The 21,867-nt window shown below is 38.4% G+C and overlaps 4 protein-coding genes across 6 annotated transcripts in view; 2 read left to right on the top strand and 2 right to left on the bottom strand.

The window, feature by feature from the left end:
- Positions 1–1,664, top strand: part of mtif2 (mitochondrial translational initiation factor 2) — a 48,420-nt gene extending 46,756 nt beyond the window's left edge. For both annotated transcript variants that reach the window (XM_075462407.1, XM_075462405.1), the window contains exon 14: positions 975–1,664. In XM_075462407.1, the coding sequence (XP_075318522.1) occupies positions 975–1,144 (170 nt within the window). In that variant the 3' untranslated portion in view covers positions 1,145–1,664. The remainder of the gene's footprint in view (positions 1–974) is intronic.
- On the bottom strand, positions 1,191–12,009 carry sde2 (SDE2 telomere maintenance homolog (S. pombe)). Of its 2 annotated transcripts, none has more exons than XM_075462408.1 (8): positions 11,883–12,009; positions 10,776–10,878; positions 10,573–10,684; positions 4,233–4,402; positions 2,972–3,128; positions 2,724–2,861; positions 1,805–1,922; positions 1,191–1,580 (listed from the first exon to the last, which is right to left on the bottom strand). In XM_075462408.1, exons 1-8 carry the CDS (start codon positions 11,982–11,984, stop codon positions 1,281–1,283), a joined length of 1,200 nt encoding a protein of 399 aa, XP_075318523.1. In that variant the 5' UTR covers positions 11,985–12,009; the 3' UTR covers positions 1,191–1,280. The 2 variants fall into 2 exon arrangements, with proteins under 2 accessions (XP_075318523.1, XP_075318524.1); XM_075462409.1 differs by having other exon boundaries at positions 1,191–1,532.
- Positions 12,010–13,800: 1,791 nt separating this feature from the next.
- On the top strand, positions 13,801–14,655 carry mrps28 (mitochondrial ribosomal protein S28). Its single transcript, XM_075464313.1, has one exon. It carries the CDS (start codon positions 13,826–13,828, stop codon positions 14,372–14,374), a length of 549 nt encoding a protein of 182 aa, XP_075320428.1. The 5' UTR covers positions 13,801–13,825; the 3' UTR covers positions 14,375–14,655.
- Positions 14,656–15,995: 1,340 nt separating this feature from the next.
- LOC142378170 (calpain-1 catalytic subunit-like) overlaps positions 15,996–21,867 on the bottom strand; it is a 61,061-nt gene continuing 55,189 nt past the window's right edge. Inside the window, exon 22 of the mRNA XM_075462404.1 lies at positions 15,996–16,898. Within this exon, the coding sequence (XP_075318519.1) occupies positions 16,872–16,898 (27 nt within the window). The 3' untranslated portion in view covers positions 15,996–16,871. The remainder of the gene's footprint in view (positions 16,899–21,867) is intronic.

Below are 21,867 nucleotides of genomic sequence, written 5' to 3'. Positions count from 1 at the left end.
TTACAAGTTTTAGAAATTTGTGTTTAATTATGCAAATTTGGCATTATCTCATTAAATATGCGCACATTTGCATATATATCCGGAAGATAGATCTGAACATATGATAAAGCCAGGTGCAAAAATATTTTTTCATTTTATTTACACACAAAATGAAAAGAATATTACAGAGGGATTTCAGGATATCTGCTTTCATTTCCTAGGGAATCAAAATATACTGTCCATAGCCTAAAAAACATCAATCAGGCCAGGAATGATTTATCAACAAATCCTTCTGTAATTATCTTCAGAATACTGCTAAGTGTATAACTGCAAAGTTTGGTGTTAGTAGGTGCTCCATAGGCTGAGATACTGATACTGGAAAAATACAAAAAACGGCATTTAAAGATTCAAATAGGGGAATTCAATGCATTTGTATTGGAAACAATTGCTCAGGCCTTTAGTAATACTAATATTGGAATAAATTACAATAAAAGATCTTTTTCTTTGAAAGTTGTGGTGTTTTTGGAGCGTCAGAGTCCACCAGGTGATGCGTCTGACCGAATCACGTTAGCAGAAACGAGCAGCAGCCAATGAGATTTCGCCATTAGCTATAAATCCGCCTTAAGACGTTACTGATAGAAAGGAAGTGCCGTTATTTGGGTTTCATATCATTGAGCTTTCCAACGACACCGGTCATGACTTCAGTAAACAGACGAAGCTCGGCATGGCGCGTTGGAATGCTAACTGTTTGGTAAATTGCTGCAGCGAGTAAACAAAATGTAATAAAATAAACATTTTAATTTATGTTTTCAACGTTTTCTTTATAGCAGGTTAAAATTACTCAATATGTGTTGACTGAGCCAAAATCGCTATTTTTGCCTGCCGTGTCTCGCCTTAACCGGATCAGAACCGGTTCTAGTCCCGTTAACGCCCCCCGTTGTGTCAGATGAACCGGATCAGAACCGGTCCCGTTAACGCCCCCCTTGTGTCGGCAGGTTCCCTTTCGGCGCTGAAGCAGCACAAAGACGACGTCCAGGCCGTGAAGACGGGGATGGAATGCGGCCTTTCGGCCGACGGCGAGGTGGATTTCCGGGCCGGTGATGTCATCGTGTGCTTCGAGGAGGTGGAGGCGCCGCAGGTCACCTGCTGGGACCCCGGCTTCTAACGTCCCATCATGCACTGCTCCACGACAGACTGAGCCGACAGCTGGCTGTGGGAAACGCTTTAATGAAAGGAAACCGCTCTCTGAGCCGAGAGTTTACAGAGAAATAAAAGCATAAAAAGGTCAATAAATCAGAACATCACTTCTTCTTCTTGGCTTTGGGTTTGGCGAGCATCGCCGGGTCGATCCGGTCCGGACTCAGTCCTCTGACGGAGAAGAGCCGGGCGGCGCGCTCCGAAACGGTTCCCCCGCACTTCAGCCCGCGAGACGCCAGTTCCTCCTTCAGGGCGTCCAGACCCAGAGACTCCAGCTGCTGGGCGGACGCCACCGAGGACAAGTCCACCGAGGACGGGTCCAGCTGCTGGGCGGACGCCACCGAGGACGGGTCCAGCTGCGGAAACGGGACACAGGGCAGAACCGACCCGTTAGAACCTGGAACCTGTTAGTAAATATGATGACATCACAGTTGTTAATACTCATGTTGAATAAAGAGAATAAAGAGTTTGAATGGGGTCCAATGTAAGCCCAGCAGGTGATTCTGTTTCAGCGGCTCAGAACCTGCAGGAGGTTCTGGGACAGATCATAGATCCTCCCCCCACAGTTCGGGTCAGAACCAATAAAATCCTTTAGCTTTCAAACAGAACCAAAGAACAACGTACTAACCTGCCCAGCCGGGGCGCTAGGTTCTGAAGGTTTGGACGGTTCAGGAGGTCGCTGGTCCCCCGAGGGTCCGGGTCGCTGGTCCTCTGGTGTTCTTATGTTTGGCCCAGCTGAGGAGGAGCTGGAAGAGAAGACCGTTGTGAGCGAGCTGAACAGAATCTGAGGGTTCTGCTTCCTGGTCTGGACCAAAGTAGAACCCTGGTCATTATAAACGGTTAAAATCATAAAGTTAATGTGAAAAATGATTTTAAAACTGCCATAAAAAACCAGCCACACATAGTAGCCGAATGAAAATGACACCGCTGGCTTCTGCCGCCTCTTGGGGCGCTGACGGTTCAAGAATTATTCGTATACGACTTTTACTTTTCGAACAGCGACCGTTTGTTCGAGACAGTCGACTGCAGTCAAAATTATAGTGTAATTTTAAGAAGCCATAGTGAGCGTACATGTCAGAGACACAGATGAGCCGCACCTGCTCCTGTTACCGGGGCAACGCCTTGTTAGCCTGCTCTGAGGGCAGAGCCAAGATGGCTGCCCTGTTATAACAGCTTCATGTTATAAATCTGATCTGCTTTTCTCCTTTAAACTGATAGTCAGGGGAAGTTTTAAAATACCCACAATGCAATGGGAAAATGCATTGAAAAGCACTTAACGAGCCAAAAATGCCAAAAACTGCCCTATTTTGGAGGCCTCATAACTCAGCCATAGGACATCACAGAGACCTCATTCAAAGTTTATATGTGACAGGAGACTCTCGGCTTTAACTGAACTAAAGGCTTTGTTGATGGGACGGGCAGTTTTTTGGCACCCATCAAAATTTCTTCAGAAATGTTCTAGTTCTTCATACTACATGTAATTTTAATAAGAACAGCTGATGTGAGGGGCGGAGCTCTGACAGGTCACATGACTGCTGGGTCTCTACCTGCTGCCTGGCTCTGACTCGGCCTCCTCTCTGCGTGTTGTCATGGTAACAGCAGCAGCTCCTCTGCAGCTGGTGGGCGGAGCCTCCTCTTCCTCTTCCTCTGAGCTCAGGAGCTCCTCCAGCCCGTCCAATCCGCTCCTGTAACCATGGCGACGGAATCAAAATCATCAGAGGAGAAAAAGCAGGTGGAGCTGCTATTAAACCAGGCGGGTCAGAACCCTGAAGTTCTGGTTCTGATGTTCACTGACCAGAAACCTGCTGTCTTCTTCTTCTTCTTCTCCTCCTCCTCCTTCTTCTTCTTCTTCTTCTTCTTCTGTGGAACTTCCTGGTTCTGATCCGAGCTCGGCCTCTTGGCAGCTGAGACGTCGTCCGCCTTCACCTGAGAGCTGGAGGACACCTGCAGACCTGACACACACACACACACCTGGGTCACACACCTGCAGACCTGACACACACACACACACCTGGGTCACACACCTGCAGACCTGACACACACATACACACACACCTGGGTCACACACCTGCAGACCTGACACACACATACACACACACCTGGGTCACACACCTGCAGACCTGACACACACACACACACCTGGGTCACACACCTGCAGACCTGACACACACATACACACACACCTGGGTCACACACCTGCAGACCTGACACACACATACACACACACCTGGGTCACACACCTGCAGACCTGACACACACATACACACACACACCTGGGTCACACACCTGCAGACCTGACACACACACACACACACACACACACCTGCAGACCTGACACACACATACACACACACACCTGGGTCACACACCTGCAGACCTGACACACACACACACACACACCTGCAGACCTGACACACACATACACACACACACCTGGGTCACACACCTGCAGACCTGACACACACATACACACACACCTGGGTCACACACCTGCAGACCTGACACACACATACACACACACACCTGGGTCACACACCTGCAGACCTGACACACACACACCTGGGTCACACACCTGCAGACCTGACACACACATACACACACACACCTGGGTCACACACCTGCAGACCTGACACACACACACACACACACACCTGCAGACCTGACACACACATACACACACACACCTGGGTCACACACCTGCAGACCTGACACACACATACACACACACCTGGGTCACACACCTGCAGACCTGACACACACATACACACACACACCTGGGTCACACACCTGCAGACCTGACACACACATACACACACACACCTGGGTCACACACCTGCAGACCTGACACACACACACACACCTGCAGACCTGACACACACACACACACCTGCAGACCTGACACACACACACACACACCTGGGTCACACACCTGCAGACCTGACACACACACACACACCTGGGTCACACACCTGCAGACCTGACACACACACACACACACCTGGTCCTCCAGCCTCTCGCTCACCTTTCAGCACTGAGTCCTCCAGCCTCTCGCTCACCTTTCAGCACTGAGTCCTCCAGCCTCTCGCTCAGGTCGTGGCACTGCTGCTGGTACTCCGGGTCGGTGAACTGGTGCTTGGGCTCGGCCAGCTTCCTCTGCAGGCGCTCCATGCGCCGCTGCTCCTTCTCCGCCTCGCGCTCCGCCTGCTTCTTCAGCCACTCCGCCATCCTGCAGACACCACAGAAGAAGAAGATAATGGTTAATACTCATTATTACTCAATATTACTCATTATTGCTCGTTATTACTCAATATTACTCGTTATTACTCATTATTACTCGTTATTACTCAATATTACTCGTTATTACTCGTTATTACTCGTTATTACTCATTATTGCTCGTTATTACTCAATATTACTCGTTATTACTCGTTATTACTCATTATTACTCAATATTACACATTATTACTCGTTATTACTCAATATTACTCAATACTACTCATTACTCAATATTACTCATTATTACTCATTATTACTCAATATTACACATTATTACTCGTTATTACTCAATACTACTCGTTATTACTCAATATTACTCGTTATTACTCGTTATTACTCATTATTACTCGTTATTACTCAATATTACTCGTTATTACTCAATATTACACATTATTACTCAATATTACACATTATTACTCGTTATTACTCAATACTACTCGTTATTACTCAATATTACTCGTTATTACTCGTTATTACTCATTATTACTCAATACTACTCGTTATTACTCAATATTACTCAATATTACTCGTTATTACTCGTTATTACTCATTATTACTCGTTATTACTCAATACTACTCATTATTACTCAATATTACACATTATTACTCGTTATTACTCAATATTACTCAATATTACTCAATATTACACATTATTACTCGTTATTACTCAATACTACTCGTTATTACTCAATATTACTCGTTATTACTCGTTATTACTCATTATTACTCGTTATTACTCATTATTACTCGTTATTACTCAATACTACTCATTATTACTCAATATTACACATTATTACTCGTTATTACTCAATATTACTCAATATTACTCAATATTACACATTATTACTCGTTATTACTCAATATTACTCATTATTACTCGTTATTACTCAATACTACTCATTACTCAATACTACTCATTACTACTCATTATTACTCAATATTACACATTATTACTCGTTATTACTCAATACTACTCGTTATTACTCAATATTACTCGTTAATACTCATTATTACTCGTTATTACTCAATACTACTCATTACTCAATATTACTCATTATTACTCATTATTACTCAATATTACACATTATTACTCGTTATTACTCAATACTACTCGTTATTACTCAATATTACACGTTATTACTCAATATTACTCGTTATTACTCGTTATTACTCAATACTACTCATTATTACTCAATATTACACATTATTACTCGTTATTACTCAATATTACTCAATATTACACATTATTACACATTATTACTCGTTATTACTCAACATTACACATTACTCGTTATTACTCAATATTACTCATTATTACTCTATATTACACATTATTACTCGTTATTACTCAATACTACTCATTATTACTCAATATTACACATTATTACTCGTTATTACTCAATATTACTCATTATTACTCTATATTACACATTATTACTCGTTATTACTCAATACTACTCATTATTACTCAATATTACACATTATTACTCGTTATTACTCAATATTACTCAATATTACACATTATTACTCGTTATTACTCAATATTACTCAATATTACACATTATTACTCGTTATTACTCAATATTACTCATTATTACTCGTTATTACTCAATACTACTCATTATTACTCAATATTACTCAATATTACTCGTTATTACTCGTTATTACTCGTTATTACTCGTTATTACTCAATATTACTCGTTATTACTCGTTATTGCTCGTTATTACTCGTTATTACTCAATATTACTCGTTATTACTCAATATTACTCATTATTACTCTATATTACACATTATTACTCGTTATTATTCAATACTACTCATTATTACTCAATATTACACATTATTACTCGTTATTACTCAATATTACTCATTATTACTCTATATTACACATTATTACTCGTTATTACTCAATACTACTCATTATTACTCAATATTACACATTATTACTCGTTATTACTCAATATTACTCAATATTACACATTATTACTCGTTATTACTCAATATTACTCAATATTACACATTATTACTCGTTATTACTCAATATTACTCATTATTACTCGTTATTACTCAATACTACTCATTATTACTCAATATTACACATTATTACTCGTTATTACTCAATATTACTCAATATTACACATTATTACACATTATTACTCGTTATTACTCAATATTACACATTACTCGTTATTACTCGTTATTACTCAATATTACTCATTATTACACATTATTACTCGTTATTACTCAATATTACTCGTTATTACTCATTATTGCTCGTTATTACTCGTTATTACTCAATATTACTCGTTATTACTCATTATTGCTCGTTATTACTCAATATTACTCAATATTACTCGTTATTACTCGTTATTACTCGTTATTACTCGTTATTACTCAATATTACTCGTTATTACTCGTTATTGCTCGTTATTACTCGTTATTACTCAATATTACTCGTTATTACTCATTATTGCTCGTTATTACTCAATATTACTCAATATTACTCGTTATTACTCGTTATTACTCGTTATTACTCGTTATTACTCGTTATTACTCAATATTACTCATTACTCGTTATTACTCAATACTACTCATTATTACTCAATATTACACATTATTACTCGTTATTACTCAATATTACTCAATATTACACATTATTACACATTATTACTCGTTATTACTCAATATTACACATTACTCGTTATTACTCGTTATTACTCATTATTACTCAATATTACACATTATTACTCGTTATTACTCAATATTACTCGTTATTACTCATTATTGCTCGTTATTACTCGTTATTACTCAATATTACTCGTTATTACTCATTATTGCTCGTTATTACTCAATATTACTCAATATTACTCGTTATTACTCGTTATTACTCAATATTACACAATATTACTCGTTATTACTCAATATTACTCAATATTACTCGTTATTACTCGTTATTACTCAATATTACTCAATATTACACATTATTACTCGTTATTACTCAATATTACTCAATATTACACATTATTACTCGTTATTACTCAATATTACTCATTATTACTCGTTATTACTCAATACTACTCATTATTACTCAATATTACACATTATTACTCGTTATTACTCAATATTACTCAATATTACACATTATTACACATTATTACTCGTTATTACTCAATATTACACATTACTCGTTATTACTCGTTATTACTCAATATTACTCATTATTACACATTATTACTCGTTATTACTCAATATTACTCGTTATTACTCATTATTGCTCGTTATTACTCGTTATTACTCAATATTACTCGTTATTACTCATTATTGCTCGTTATTACTCAATATTACTCAATATTACTCGTTATTACTCGTTATTACTCGTTATTACTCGTTATTACTCAATATTACTCGTTATTACTCGTTATTGCTCGTTATTACTCGTTATTACTCAATATTACTCGTTATTACTCAATATTACTCATTATTACTCTATATTACACATTATTACTCGTTATTACTCAATACTACTCATTATTACTCAATATTACACATTATTACTCGTTATTACTCAATATTACTCATTATTACTCTATATTACACATTATTACTCGTTATTACTCAATACTACTCATTATTACTCAATATTACACATTATTACTCGTTATTACTCAATATTACTCAATATTACACATTATTACTCGTTATTACTCAATATTACTCAATATTACACATTATTACTCGTTATTACTCAATATTACTCATTATTACTCGTTATTACTCAATACTACTCATTATTACTCAATATTACACATTATTACTCGTTATTACTCAATATTACTCAATATTACACATTATTACACATTATTACTCGTTATTACTCAATATTACACATTACTCGTTATTACTCGTTATTACTCAATATTACTCATTATTACACATTATTACTCGTTATTACTCAATATTACTCGTTATTACTCATTATTGCTCGTTATTACTCGTTATTACTCAATATTACTCGTTATTACTCATTATTGCTCGTTATTACTCAATATTACTCAATATTACTCGTTATTACTCGTTATTACTCGTTATTACTCGTTATTACTCAATATTACTCGTTATTACTCGTTATTGCTCGTTATTACTCGTTATTACTCAATATTACTCGTTATTACTCATTATTGCTCGTTATTACTCAATATTACTCAATATTACTCGTTATTACTCGTTATTACTCGTTATTACTCGTTATTACTCAATATTACTCATTACTCGTTATTACTCAATACTACTCATTATTACTCAATATTACACATTATTACTCGTTATTACTCAATATTACTCAATATTACACATTATTACACATTATTACTCGTTATTACTCAATATTACACATTACTCGTTATTACTCGTTATTACTCATTATTACTCAATATTACACATTATTACTCGTTATTACTCAATATTACTCGTTATTACTCATTATTGCTCGTTATTACTCGTTATTACTCAATATTACTCGTTATTACTCATTATTGCTCGTTATTACTCAATATTACTCAATATTACTCGTTATTACTCGTTATTACTCAATATTACACAATATTACTCGTTATTACTCAATATTACTCAATATTACTCGTTATTACTCGTTATTACTCAATATTACTCGTTATTACTCGTTATTACTCAATATTACTCGTTATTACTCATTATTGCTCGTTATTACTCAATATTACTCAATATTACTCGTTATTACTCGTTATTACTCGTTATTACTCGTTATTACTCGTTATTACTCAATATTACTCGTTATTACTCATTATTGCTCGTTATTACTCGTTATTACTCAATATTACTCGTTATTACTCATTATTGCTCGTTATTACTCAATATTACTCAATATTACTCGTTATTACTCGTTATTACTCGTTATTACTCGTTATTACTCAATATTACTCATTACTCGTTATTACTCAATACTACTCATTATTACTCAATATTACACATTATTACTCGTTATTACTCAATATTACTCAATATTACACATTATTACACATTATTACTCGTTATTACTCAATATTACACATTACTCGTTATTACTCGTTATTACTCATTATTACTCAATATTACACATTATTACTCGTTATTACTCAATATTACTCGTTATTACTCATTATTGCTCGTTATTACTCGTTATTACTCAATATTACTCGTTATTACTCATTATTGCTCGTTATTACTCAATATTACTCAATATTACTCGTTATTACTCGTTATTACTCAATATTACACAATATTACTCGTTATTACTCAATATTACTCAATATTACTCGTTATTACTCAATATTACTCAATATTACTCGTTATTACTCATTATTACTCATTATTACTCAATATTACACATTATTACTCGTTATTACTCAATATTACTCAATATTACTCGTTATTACTCGTTATTACTCAATATTACACATTATTACTCGTTATTACTCAATATTACACATTATTACTCGTTATTACTCGTTATTACTCAATATTACTCGTTATTACTCATTACTCGTTATTACTCAATATTACTCATTATTACACATTATTACTCATTACTCGTTATTACTCATTATTACTCAATATTACACATTATTACTCGTTATTACTCAATATTACTCAATATTACTCGTTATTACTCATTATTGCTCGTTATTACTCGTTATTACTCATTATTACTCATTATTACTCGTTATTACTCAATACTACTCGTTATTACTCAATATTACTCATTAGTACTCGTTATTACTCGTTATTACTCAATATTACTCGTTATTACACATTATTACTCGTTATTACTCAATATTACTCATTATTACTCATTATTACTCGTTATTACTCAATATTACTCGTTATTACTCATTATTACTCGTTATTACTCAATACTACTCGTTATTACTCAATATTACTCATTAGTACTCGTTATTACTCAATATTACTCGTTATTACTCAATATTACTCATTAGTACTCGTTATTACTCAATATTACTCGTTATTACTCAATATTACTCATTATTACTCAATATTACTCGTTATTACTCATTATTACGCATGATTACTCGGGAGGGGCTCTTACTCTTTCTCGTGGTTGACGTCTCGCAGCCGCCGGCCGCTCAGGTCTCTGCAGGCCTCCCGGTTGGTGGTCTTCTCGATCTGAGCGCCCAGAGCTCTGAGCATGGAGCCGAAACCTGAAACACGTTTTAAATCAGAGCGTCAGACCTTCTGCTGGGGTTAGGGTCACTTTTCCCATGATGCAGCAGGCTATTTGCTGGAACTGACCTCCTTTCCCTCCACACAGGCGGGGCTCCAGGTGATAGACGGCTCCATTTTGCAGAGGGTCCTCCTGGTGCGACAGTCGCCCGTTCGAGGTGACGTAGAAGTCCTGAACACACACAGGAAACTAGATCAATAAACCTGATCTGAGTGGTCTGGTTCCTGTTTTTCCAACGTTCACACACACATTGAATGCCCCATGGCTCACAGAATGGCTTCTAAGTAGGGTTGCCAACCGTCCCTTGAAAAACGGAACCGTATTTAGAAACAAAAGCACCCGTCCCGTATCGAGCTGAGAGACGCACTTTGTCCCGTATTACTGTGAGAGTCTAAAAATAGTCAGTATCATGCCAATGGAAATGAATAACGGGGCTTTATATGAAACTGTACGATAAACTTGTTCCCAGGCCCTGTCCTGCTCTGCGACCAATGAGCTTCACACACGAGTATGACGACACAGAATACACTCATCCCATTGGTCGAGGAGGCAGATAGCGGAAGACACAAAGCAAACAGAAAGTTTTCTACAGATTTTCTGTTTGCACTGTTATTATTGTACTAAAAATGTGCACTATTACCGGATGAATGTTCTGCTTTCTATCTATTGTTTTATATTAATGTGTACAGTTTTAATTTAAGCAGGACAGGTTTCTGTTTAAGAAAGAAACTGATTTTATTCAATTAATAAACAGTTATTTTTTATTAAAGTGAATTTCTGGATAATAATTTGTTTAATGTGTTAATGTCACTCAAAAATATGCATCGAATTCAATTCAGGTTCGAGTCAAATAGTTAAAAAAAAAAAATTCACACAAAAAAATGGGCTAAAAAATTCACCAGGAAGAGTGAAGGTAACTAAAGGACCGAAGAATTAAAAGTGTCTGATAAGAGTTTGGTTTCTGTGGGGAGAACTAGTCCGGGTCTGAACCAGGTCTAAGGTAATCCGGATCCAGAAAGCCAAACGACTGAAACCAGAACCAAACTTTAGCTTGGTTTGTGTTGTTAGCTTCCGTTAGCACAGGAGCTAACTTTAGCTAACTGCAGAGCCACTTTTAACGGCCTTAAACTCGGATTGTTCTACGGTTCCGGTCGGGATAAAAGCAGAACACCTACCTGCTGTGAGACGAACCGGTCCAGAAGGTCTCCGACCGCAGAACCGGGTGGAAACGCGCAGGTAGAACTCCTGAGGCCCGGAGCAACAACAAACACCTCCATGTTGAACTTCGTCTGCCGCTCCTCAGTGCGCAGGCGCACACTGCCGCTCCGCTTTTGTGCTGGGGTGTGACGTCAACACGCACGGCCCTACGGCGTCCGCTCTTGGTACCACAGAAACGTCTGAATCTGTTTTGGCTCCGCCCCTTTCACACCAAGGTTTAGCGGGTTTATTAATGACCATATTTTATGGAATTGTTCCTTATGCTGGGAAAAAGTTTTATTTTGTTTCTATAGCTTCCCCAGAAAGCATGCTAAATGTATAAATAAATAAATAATAACTTGCTTATTCTTTTTGCTGAATTTTATATTCATAAACAGAATAGAGAAAATAGAAATAGAAAAATACTTTTTCATCCCCCAATGGGGGGATATTCAAATTAGTCAATAAGCTCAAAAAAAATTATAAATATTTACAATGATTGTATATTTACAACAACAATAATAATACCAATTGTAATAAAAAATACTACTACTAACTAATAATAATAATAAATGACTAAATGAACTAATACATTTTTTTTTAAATGAATCAATAAAAATAAATGGAAATTTGCTAATAAAACGCCATATTTTCCCCATTTTATTAAAGATATAGAACTACATTTTAAATCAATAACAGACTCTACTAATGAAAAGGCTCTATGGACAATTTCTATATGTACACCTTTGCATGTTTTCATTTAATATTTATATATATATTACATACCTGTCATGTTATATTGTATACTTCATTCGTTTGTTTGTTGTATACTTAGATAAAGTATTTAAAAAACAACTTAGGTCTTACTCTCTGAACAGGTGAGACACACCTGAGCCTCCCAATAAAACCTTTATTTTGTTAACTTTCTGATGACAAAATAAAAGATTTAGAGAAAAGATCAAACTAAAGATTAATATCTGAAGGATTATTATGAGGGACGAGCTCACATATACAGTGTGTAATTACAGCTACTGGTTATTGACATTAGATAGAGTCAGTCATCAGATTATTGATCCATTCTGGTGAGTCTGAAGGTCCTTAAAGAGAGATTTAAGATGTAAAACACCGAAGCATCAAATGAATGTTGGACTGTGTTTAAATGTGATCAGAGTGGGTCCATGAGGAGGCTCAGCTGGTCTGAGAGCCGCTCCAGGGAATCATTGGTGCAGATGAACAGTCACTGAGCTGCAGGGACCAATCTTTCTGCTCCACATCCTGAGCTAAACTCTAACAGGAGGGTTCTGCTCTCTGTTGGGATGGAACGTTGTTTTAATGTCTTCATTTTACACTGAAGATAATCCATTTAAAGACATTAGATTTAGACTGAAGGAAGAAACAATCCATCATTTCTTTACGCTGTCGGGTCGGTTCAGAACGGTCCGCTTACTGAAAGGAAGATCTTACCGAGCACATTCCTGATAAACTGGACTTTGAATCCTCTCTTTGTTGGGATAATGTTCTGTTGGTTGGCCACAGACACAGAATGTGCTGAACTGAGAGAACCTGCGGATCCTTTTGGATCCGTTTCCCGTCCACAGAGCAGAATCTGGCTGCTTTAAACCCTCATTTACAGACCGAATACTTTTTAAAGTCAGAATCAGATAAAACCTTTCATTTATGCTCCGAAGTTATTTTTTATGATTGTATTTTTCTTTGTTATGAAAGACAAGAATAAAGAAAATGTCATTTTTATTATTTATTATTTTATTTGTTATTATTTATTTGTTATTATTTATTATTTTATTATTTTATAAACTATGTTCCGTGTGTTTTAGTTTCCAACATAACAGCCACCAGCGGGCGCTGTGGCTGTTTCCGCCGGAAGTTAGAGTCCGCTCTTCTTCCGGTGCTGTAACACAACATGGCGGCCTTGTGCAGGGTCGTGTCCGGTGTCCGATGTAGGCTCCGGTTCTCCTCCTGCAGGACCCCCAGGACCCCCTTCTGCTCGGACGCCGGCAGTGAGGGGCCCCCCGCGGACAAACCCAGATCCGGCTTCGCGGCCGCCTTCGAGCAGCAGACGGAGCTCCGGCGGGACGCGGAGAGCTCCGCGGCCGGGCTGACGCGCCCGTCCCACGGGGAGGAGAAGAGCTTCGCCTCGCTGCTCCGCCGGTCCCCGTTAATCCAGATGGGACCGGCCAAAGACAAGATCGTGGTCGGGAAGGTTTTCCACGTGGTCCAGGACGACCTGTACGTTGACTTCGGCGGAAAGTTCCACTGCGTGTGTCGGCGGCCGGCGGCCGGAGGAGAGAAGCTGCAGCGGGGCACCAGGGTCCGTCTGCGGCTGCAGGACCTGGAGCTCACCGCCCGCTTCCTGGGAGCCAACACGGACACCACGCTCCTGGAGGCCCAGGCCGTGCTGCTAGGCCCGCTGGAGGGACGGGACGGACGTGAGCCCCCGAACCGGAACTGAGACTCAAACACCGTCGCAGTAAAATCAGACGTTTTCTTAAGGGAGTCTGGTGGAGACGGAGCACCGAGGAGGAAAACGGAGTTTACGCTTCACTGTGGACTAAAAACACGAGGTTCTGGTCCGGACCCGAGACAGTCGGTGTTGTAATATGATGACCCTCCGGTAAACTGATGGTTTGTTTCTGTGTTTACAGGATGAAAAAGGCTTAACTTCCTGTCTGTAAAGCAGCCCTACCAGATCCCATGTAAAAAGTTAGAGAATTAAACAGTTTCTGTCTGTAACTGGAGTCAAACTCACTTTTTTTATTTGGTTTCAACACTGATTCATTCATTAAATGGTTTGTTGTGAACCTGAAGCGTCTGGGCCCCCAAGGCCCCTGAAGGTGGTCCAGATTTGATCAAATTTATTTGTAGAGAACAATTCAAAGTGATTTACAGCTCCATAAAATCACAAGAAGGCAAATAAAAACATTAAAAAATAATCATTTATTAATTAAATTAAAAGCAGAGTGCAGATGAACTGTTTTCAGCCTGGATTTAAACGTTGTCAGAGCTGAGGCCTGTCTTATTATTATTATTATTATCATCATAGTACAATATAATGTAAATTATCCATATACCCTATATTTCTTATTGGTTCAGTCTGCTCAGCTAAATTTATTGTTAAATGTACAAATCTGATTTTATTTAGTTTACTGATGTTTATTATTATTATTATTTACCCTACTCTTCATACTGTAGATTTGTATATAGCTCATGTTTATTCTCTATTTTTATTCTATTATATTTGCTTGTTTTTCCTTTAATTTTACATATATTTTATACTGTACGCTGTTGCAACACAATTTTTCCCAAATAGGGATGAATAAAGTACTTATCCATCCATCCACATCTTCTGGGAGACTGTTCCAGATTTTAAAGTCTATTCTCTGAGCGACAGGAAGCCTGGAAACGCATGGATCAGTCTCTCTAAGTCTGGTTTAGACAATATTCCTTAGACGGTAAAAAGCTGCTGATGTTACAGATTTAATGTGGCTGTTAAAGTTCAGGTCTGAGTCCAATATTACCCCGAGATTTCTAACCTGATAGTTAGGTTTTAGAGAGAGAGTCTCAAGGTGACTGATAACACTTTCTCTTTGTTTCTGTGGGCCACAGACAATGATTTCAGTTTTGTCTGAGTTTAGCTGGAGGAAATTGTTTAGCATCTGTTCGATGCAGTGACACAGTGTATCTACAGGCCCGTGTTCTCCTGCCGTCAGTGACACGTAGATCTGAGTGTCATCTGCATAGTTGTGGTAGGACACATTATAGCGGCGTATTAGCTGGCCTAGTGGAAGCATGTACAGATTGAACCATAAGGGTCCCAGGATTGACCCCTGGGGAACCCCACAGGTCAAGCCATTGGTCTGAGACACAGGCTGTGTTCGAAACCGCATAATACATGCTACATACTGCATTCTACATGCTACATACTACATGCTACATACTGCACACTACATACTGCATTCTACATGCTACATACTACATACTACATACTGCATTCTACATGCTACATACTGCATACTACATACTGCATTCTACATGCTACATACTACATTGGACAAATGACAGACATGGTCAGCTGATGTGTTACAGTTTAATGGGTTAAGACATGAAAGCAGCTCAGTTATACATACAGTGCTGTTACAGCGCCCCCTACCTGCAATGGGTGGCTACAGCCGAGGGAAAACTCAATCTACAGTTAGTTTTTACAGCAGCTGCTGAATGTTATTCAGTCAAGAAATGATCAATAAGGTGTTTTCTAAATGAATGAAAAATGTTTTGAATTATTCATATTTCAACTAATTTTCCCTGAATGTTGCAGTGATTCGTGAAAGAAACTCACGACACATTAAACCTGTTTGGTTTGGTGCTCTGATCCAAAAATAAATAAATAAATCTATGAAATGATGAAATAAATAAATAAATGATGAAATAAATAAATACAGAAATACGTGAAACAAATTTACAAATAAATATTTAGACAGCTGATGTTTTTATCTCAGAGGAATTATATTCAAATGAGGGGGCGTGGCCAATGCTCTGAGTCACAGAGAGAAAAGTCCAATCACAGTTCCTCCCTGTGGCCCCGCCCCTCTGGAGTCAACAAAGGGGCGGGGCCACAGGGAGGGATTCTGATTGTCGACCTTTGAAAGAATTCGTTTTTACAGCAGAAACTTCCTGAACAGGTCGGGTGGTCTGATCAGAACAGAAGCAGAACTAACTGAGGGGGCCCCGGGGCCTCAGGGCCAACAATAATGTCCCTCACACAGCCTCCTGTCTCACCTGCACAGGTGTGTCTCTGACTCATGCTGCTGTAGGTGAGCATGCAGTACACAATGTAGGATTACACAGTGGTTAATAAACAGGATTTATATTAGCAGAAGGGATCCGGAGCTGAGCAGAAGCTCGGTGGGTTTTCTGTCCTCCGTCCTGCTGGGGGCGCTGTGACGGATGCTTCAGCCGCACATGGTCACAAAGAGCCACTGAGGAGAGAACACACAGCAGCTGTGAGCACACATAGGGGGGTACTGAAGGCTGTATATATAATATATATATATATATATATATTATATATATATATATAATATATATATATATATATATATATATATATATTATATATATATATATATTATATATATATATATATAAAATATAGGCTGTTATATTGTGTGTGGGTGTTGTCGCTGCGCCCCCTGGTGGCAGTCAGGTGATAATACAACCGACCTGGCCCAAGGGGATCTGGGTAATGGGCTGGCAAAGAAAAAAACCCAAAGAAGTACTTCAGAAGCTGCAGCGTCAGCAACAATGAGACGGGCTGTGTTCGAAACCGCCTACTACTCCTACTACTCCTTCTACTCCTACGAACTTTAACTTTTTTTAAGTTCCCGGATGCATACTAGATTCTCCTAAATGTTGGGTATGCATCATGAGGTTACTACTCATACTCAAACTACCCAAGATGCAACGTAACGTGACGTCGCCGATCGTCATTTCCTGTCAAAACGGCAGTTTCAAGCTAGCTACAACGAGGGTAGGTTCACTTCCTGTTTTCAAAACAAAAGCACCAATTGTATGGTAATGGCTTTCCCTATGATAAAAGGCAACGGGTATTTTATTTTGTGAAAATAACAGGAAGTGCGTTAGCTCACTGCGGCTAGCTTTAGTAGCGCCGAATTCGTGGGAACAAAATTGTAAACAGCCGGTATTTTGTCAGGTTTTCAACACGTTGGGGATCTAAACGACTACTTTCTCACCTGAAAATGTTTCAAATGTTGCTAAAGTTTACAGAGTTTAGAGCTTAAGGGAAATCAGCTTCAGGCCGGCTGATTTCGGCTCGGGCAGGAGCGAGATGCATTGTGGGTAAACCCTCTGCATACTGTCTGATCGATGAGTATGTAGTATGGAAGTATGTAGTATGCAGTATGTAGTATGCAGTATGCAGTATGTAGTATGCAGTATGCAGTATGCAGTATGTAGCATAGTATGCAGTATGCAGTATGCAGTATGTAGTATGCAGTATGCAGTATGCAGTATGTAGCATAGTATGCAGTATGTAGTATGAAGTATGCAGTATGTAGTATGCAGTATGCAGTATAGTATGCAGTATGCAGTATGTAGTATGCAGTATGGAGTATGCAGTATGCAGTATGTAGTATGCAGTATGGAGTATAGTATGCAGTATGCAGTATGCAGTATGGAGTATGGAGTATGCAGTATGCAGTATGCAGTATAGAGTATGCAATATAGTATGCAGTATGCAGTATGTAGTATATAGTATGCAGTATGCAGTATGTAGTATAGTATGCAGTATGCAGTATGTAGTATAGTATGCAGTATGCAGTATGTAGTATGCAATATGCAGTATGCAGTATGTAGTATGCAGTATGCAGTATAGTATGCAGTACGCAGTACGTAGTATGCAGTATGCAGTATGCAGTACGCAGTACGTAGTATGCAGTATGCAGTATGCAGTACGCAGTACGCAGTATGCAGTATGTAGTATAGTATGCAGTATGCAATATGCAGTATGCAGTACGTAGTATGCAGTATGCAGTATGCAGTACGCAGTACGTAGTATGCAGTATGCAGTATGCAGTACGCAGTACGTAGTATGCAGTATGCAGTATGTAGTACGCAGTATGGAGTATAGTATGCAGTATGCAGTACGCAGTATGTAGTATGCAGTATGCAGTATGTAGTATGCAGTATGGAGTATAGTATGCAGTATGCAGTATGCAGTATGTAGTATGCAATATGCAGTATGCAGTATGTAGTATGCAGTATGGAGTATAGTATGCAGTATGCAGTATGCAGTGTGCAGTACGTAGTATGCAGTATGCAGTATGCAGTATGCAGTACGCAGTACGTAGTATGCAGTATGCAGTATGTAGTACGCAGTACGTAGTAAGCAGTATGCAGTATGGAGTATAGTATGCAGTATGCAGTATGCAGTATGCAGTATGTAGTATGCAATATGCAGTATGCAGTATGTAGTATGCAGTATGCAGTATAGTATGCAGTATGCAGTATGCAGTATGCAGTATGCAGTTTGCAGTATGTAGTATGCAGTATGGAGTATAGTATGCAGTATGCAATATGCAGTGTGCAGTACGTAGTATGCAGTATGCAGTATGCAGTATGCAGTACGCAGTACGTAGTATGCAGTATGCAGTATGCAGTACGCAGTACGTAGTAAGCAGTATGCAGTATGCAGTAGGTAGTATGCCGTATGCAGTATGCAGTATGTAGTATGCAGTATGCAGTATGCAGTAGGTAGAATAGAGTATGCAATATAGTATGCAGTATGCAGTATGCAGTATGCAGTATGCAGTAGGTAGTATAGAGTATGCAATATAGTATGCAGTATGCAGTATGTAGTATGCAGTATGCAGTATGCAGTATGTAGTATGCAGTATGCAGTATGCAGTAGGTAGTATAGAGTATGCAATATAGTATGCAGTATGTAGTATGCAGTATGTAGTATGCAGAATGTAGTATGCAGTATGCAGTATGCAGTATATAGTATGCAGTATGCAGTATGCAGTATGTAGTATAGTATGCAGTATGCAGTATGTAGTATGCAGTATGCAGTATGCAGTATCCAGTATGCAGTATGCAGTATGCAGTATGCAGTAGGTAGTATGCAGTATGCAGTATGCAGTATGCAGTATGTAGTATGCAGTATGCAGTATGCAGTATGCAGTATAGTATGCAGTATGCAGTATGTAGTATGCAGTATGCAGTATGTAGTATCCAGTATGCAGTATGCAGTATGCAGGAGGTAGTATGCAGTATGCAGTATGCAGTATGCAGTAGGTAGTATGCAGTATGCAGTATGCAGTATGCAGTAGGTAGTATGCCGTATGCAGTATGCAGTATGCAGTATGCAGTATGTAGTATGCCGTATGCAGTATGCAGTATGTAGTATGCCGTATGCAGTATATAGTATGCAGTATGTAGTATGCCGTATGCAGTATGCAGTATGTAGTATAGTATGCAGTATGCAGTATGCAGTATGTAGTATGAAGTATGCAGTATGCAGTATGTAGTATGCAGTATGCAGTATGCAGTATGTAGTATAGTATGCAGTATGCAGTATGTAGTATGCAGTATGCAGTATGCAGTATGTAGTATGCAGTATGGAGTATAGTATGCAGTATGCAGTATGTAGTATAGAGTATGCAACATAGTATGCAGTATGCAGTATGTAGTATAGAGTATGCAACATAGTATGCAGTATGCAGTATGTAGTATGCAGTATGCAGTATGTAGTATGCAGTATGGAGTATAGTATGCAGTATGCAGTATGTAGTATAGAGTATGCAACATAGTATGCAGTATGCAGTATGTAGTATAGAGTATGCAACATAGTATGCAGTATGCAGTATGTAGTATAGAGTATGTAGTATGCAGTATGCAGTATAGTATGCAGTATGCAGTATGTAGTATAGAGTATGCAATATAGTATGCAGTATGCAGTATGTAGTATGCAGTATATAGTATGTAGTATGCAGTATGCAGTATGCAGTATAGTATGCAGTATGCAGTATGTAGTATAGTATGCAATATGCAATATGCAGTATGCAGTATGTAGTATGCAGTATGTAGTATAGTATGCAGTATGCAATATGCAGTATGCAGTACGTAGTATGCAGTATGCAGTATGCAGTATGGAGTATGTAGTATGTAGTATGCAGTATGTAGTATGTAGTTTGTAGTATGCAGTATGCAGTATGTAGTATGCAGTATGCAGTAGGTAGTATGCCGTATGCAGTATGTAGTATGCAGTATGCAGTATGGAGTATGCAGTATGCAGTATGCAGTATGTAGTATGCAGTATGCAGTATGCAGTATGTAGTATGCCGTATGCAGTATGCAGTAGGTAGTATGCCGTATGTAGTATGCCGTATGTAGTATGCAGTATGCAGTATGTAGTATGCAGTATGAAGTATGCAGTATGTAGTATGTAGTATGCAGTATGCAGTAGGTAGTATGCCGTATGCAGTATCAAGCTAGCTACAACGAGGGTAGGTTCACTTCCTGTTTTCAAAACAAAAGCACCAATTGTATGGTAATGGCTTTCCCTGTGATAAAAGGCAACGGGTATTTTATTTTGTGAAAATAACAGGAAGTGCGTTAGCTCACTGCGGCTAGCTTTAGTAGCGCCGAATTCGTGGGAACAAAATTGTAAACAGCCGGTATTTTGTCAGGTTTTCAACACGTTGGGGATCTAAACGACTACTTTCTCACCTGAAAATGTTTCAAATGTTGCTAAAGTTTACAGAGTTTAGAGCTTAAGGGAAATCAGCTTCAGGCCGGCTGATTTCGGCTCGGGCAGGAGCGAGATGCATTGTGGGTAAACCCTCTGCATACTGTCTGATCGATGAGTATGTAGTATGGAAGTATGTAGTATGCAGTATGTAGTATGCAGTATGCAGTATGCAGTATGTAGTATGCAGTATGCAGTATGCAGTATGTAGCATAGTATGCAGTATGCAGTATGCAGTATGTAGTATGCAGTATGCAGTATGCAGTATGTAGCATAGTATGCAGTATGCAGTATGAAGTATGCAGTATGTAGTATGCAGTATGCAGTATAGTATGCAGTATGCAGTATGTAGTATGCAGTATGGAGTATGCAGTATGCAGTATGTAGTATGCAGTATGGAGTATAGTATGCAGTATGCAGTATGCAGTATGGAGTATGGAGTATGCAGTATGCAGTATGCAGTATAGAGTATGCAATATAGTATGCAGTATGCAGTATGTAGTATATAGTATGCAGTATGCAGTATGTAGTATAGTATGCAGTATGCAGTATGTAGTATAGTATGCAGTATGCAGTATGTAGTATGCAATATGCAGTATGCAGTATGTAGTATGCAGTATGCAGTATAGTATGCAGTACGCAGTACGTAGTATGCAGTATGCAGTATGCAGTACGCAGTA

Source organism: Odontesthes bonariensis, chromosome 4, assembly GCF_027942865.1.
Source record: "Odontesthes bonariensis isolate fOdoBon6 chromosome 4, fOdoBon6.hap1, whole genome shotgun sequence".
NCBI lineage: Eukaryota > Metazoa > Chordata > Actinopteri > Atheriniformes > Atherinopsidae > Odontesthes > Odontesthes bonariensis.
The sequence above is the reverse complement of the archived record's forward strand: the minus strand, read 5'-3'. Positions and strand labels throughout refer to the sequence as shown.

Excerpts from the sequence above, each read along its gene's own strand:
- sde2 (XM_075462408.1), bottom strand. The coding sequence starts at position 11,984 with ATGGAGGTGTTTGTTGTTGCTCCGGGCCTCAGGAGTTCTACCTGCGCG. Across the intron at positions 4,403-10,572 it reads GACGTCAACCACGAGAAAGA|GATGGCGGAGTGGCTGAAGA; the intron begins GTAAGAGCCCCT and ends TGGTGTCTGCAG. Across the intron at positions 1,923-2,723 it reads GAGTCAGAGCCAGGCAGCAG|CTCCTCCTCAGCTGGGCCAA; the intron begins GTAGAGACCCAG and ends CTTCTCTTCCAG.
- mrps28 (XM_075464313.1), top strand. The coding sequence starts at position 13,826 with ATGGCGGCCTTGTGCAGGGTCGTGTCCGGTGTCCGATGTAGGCTCCGG.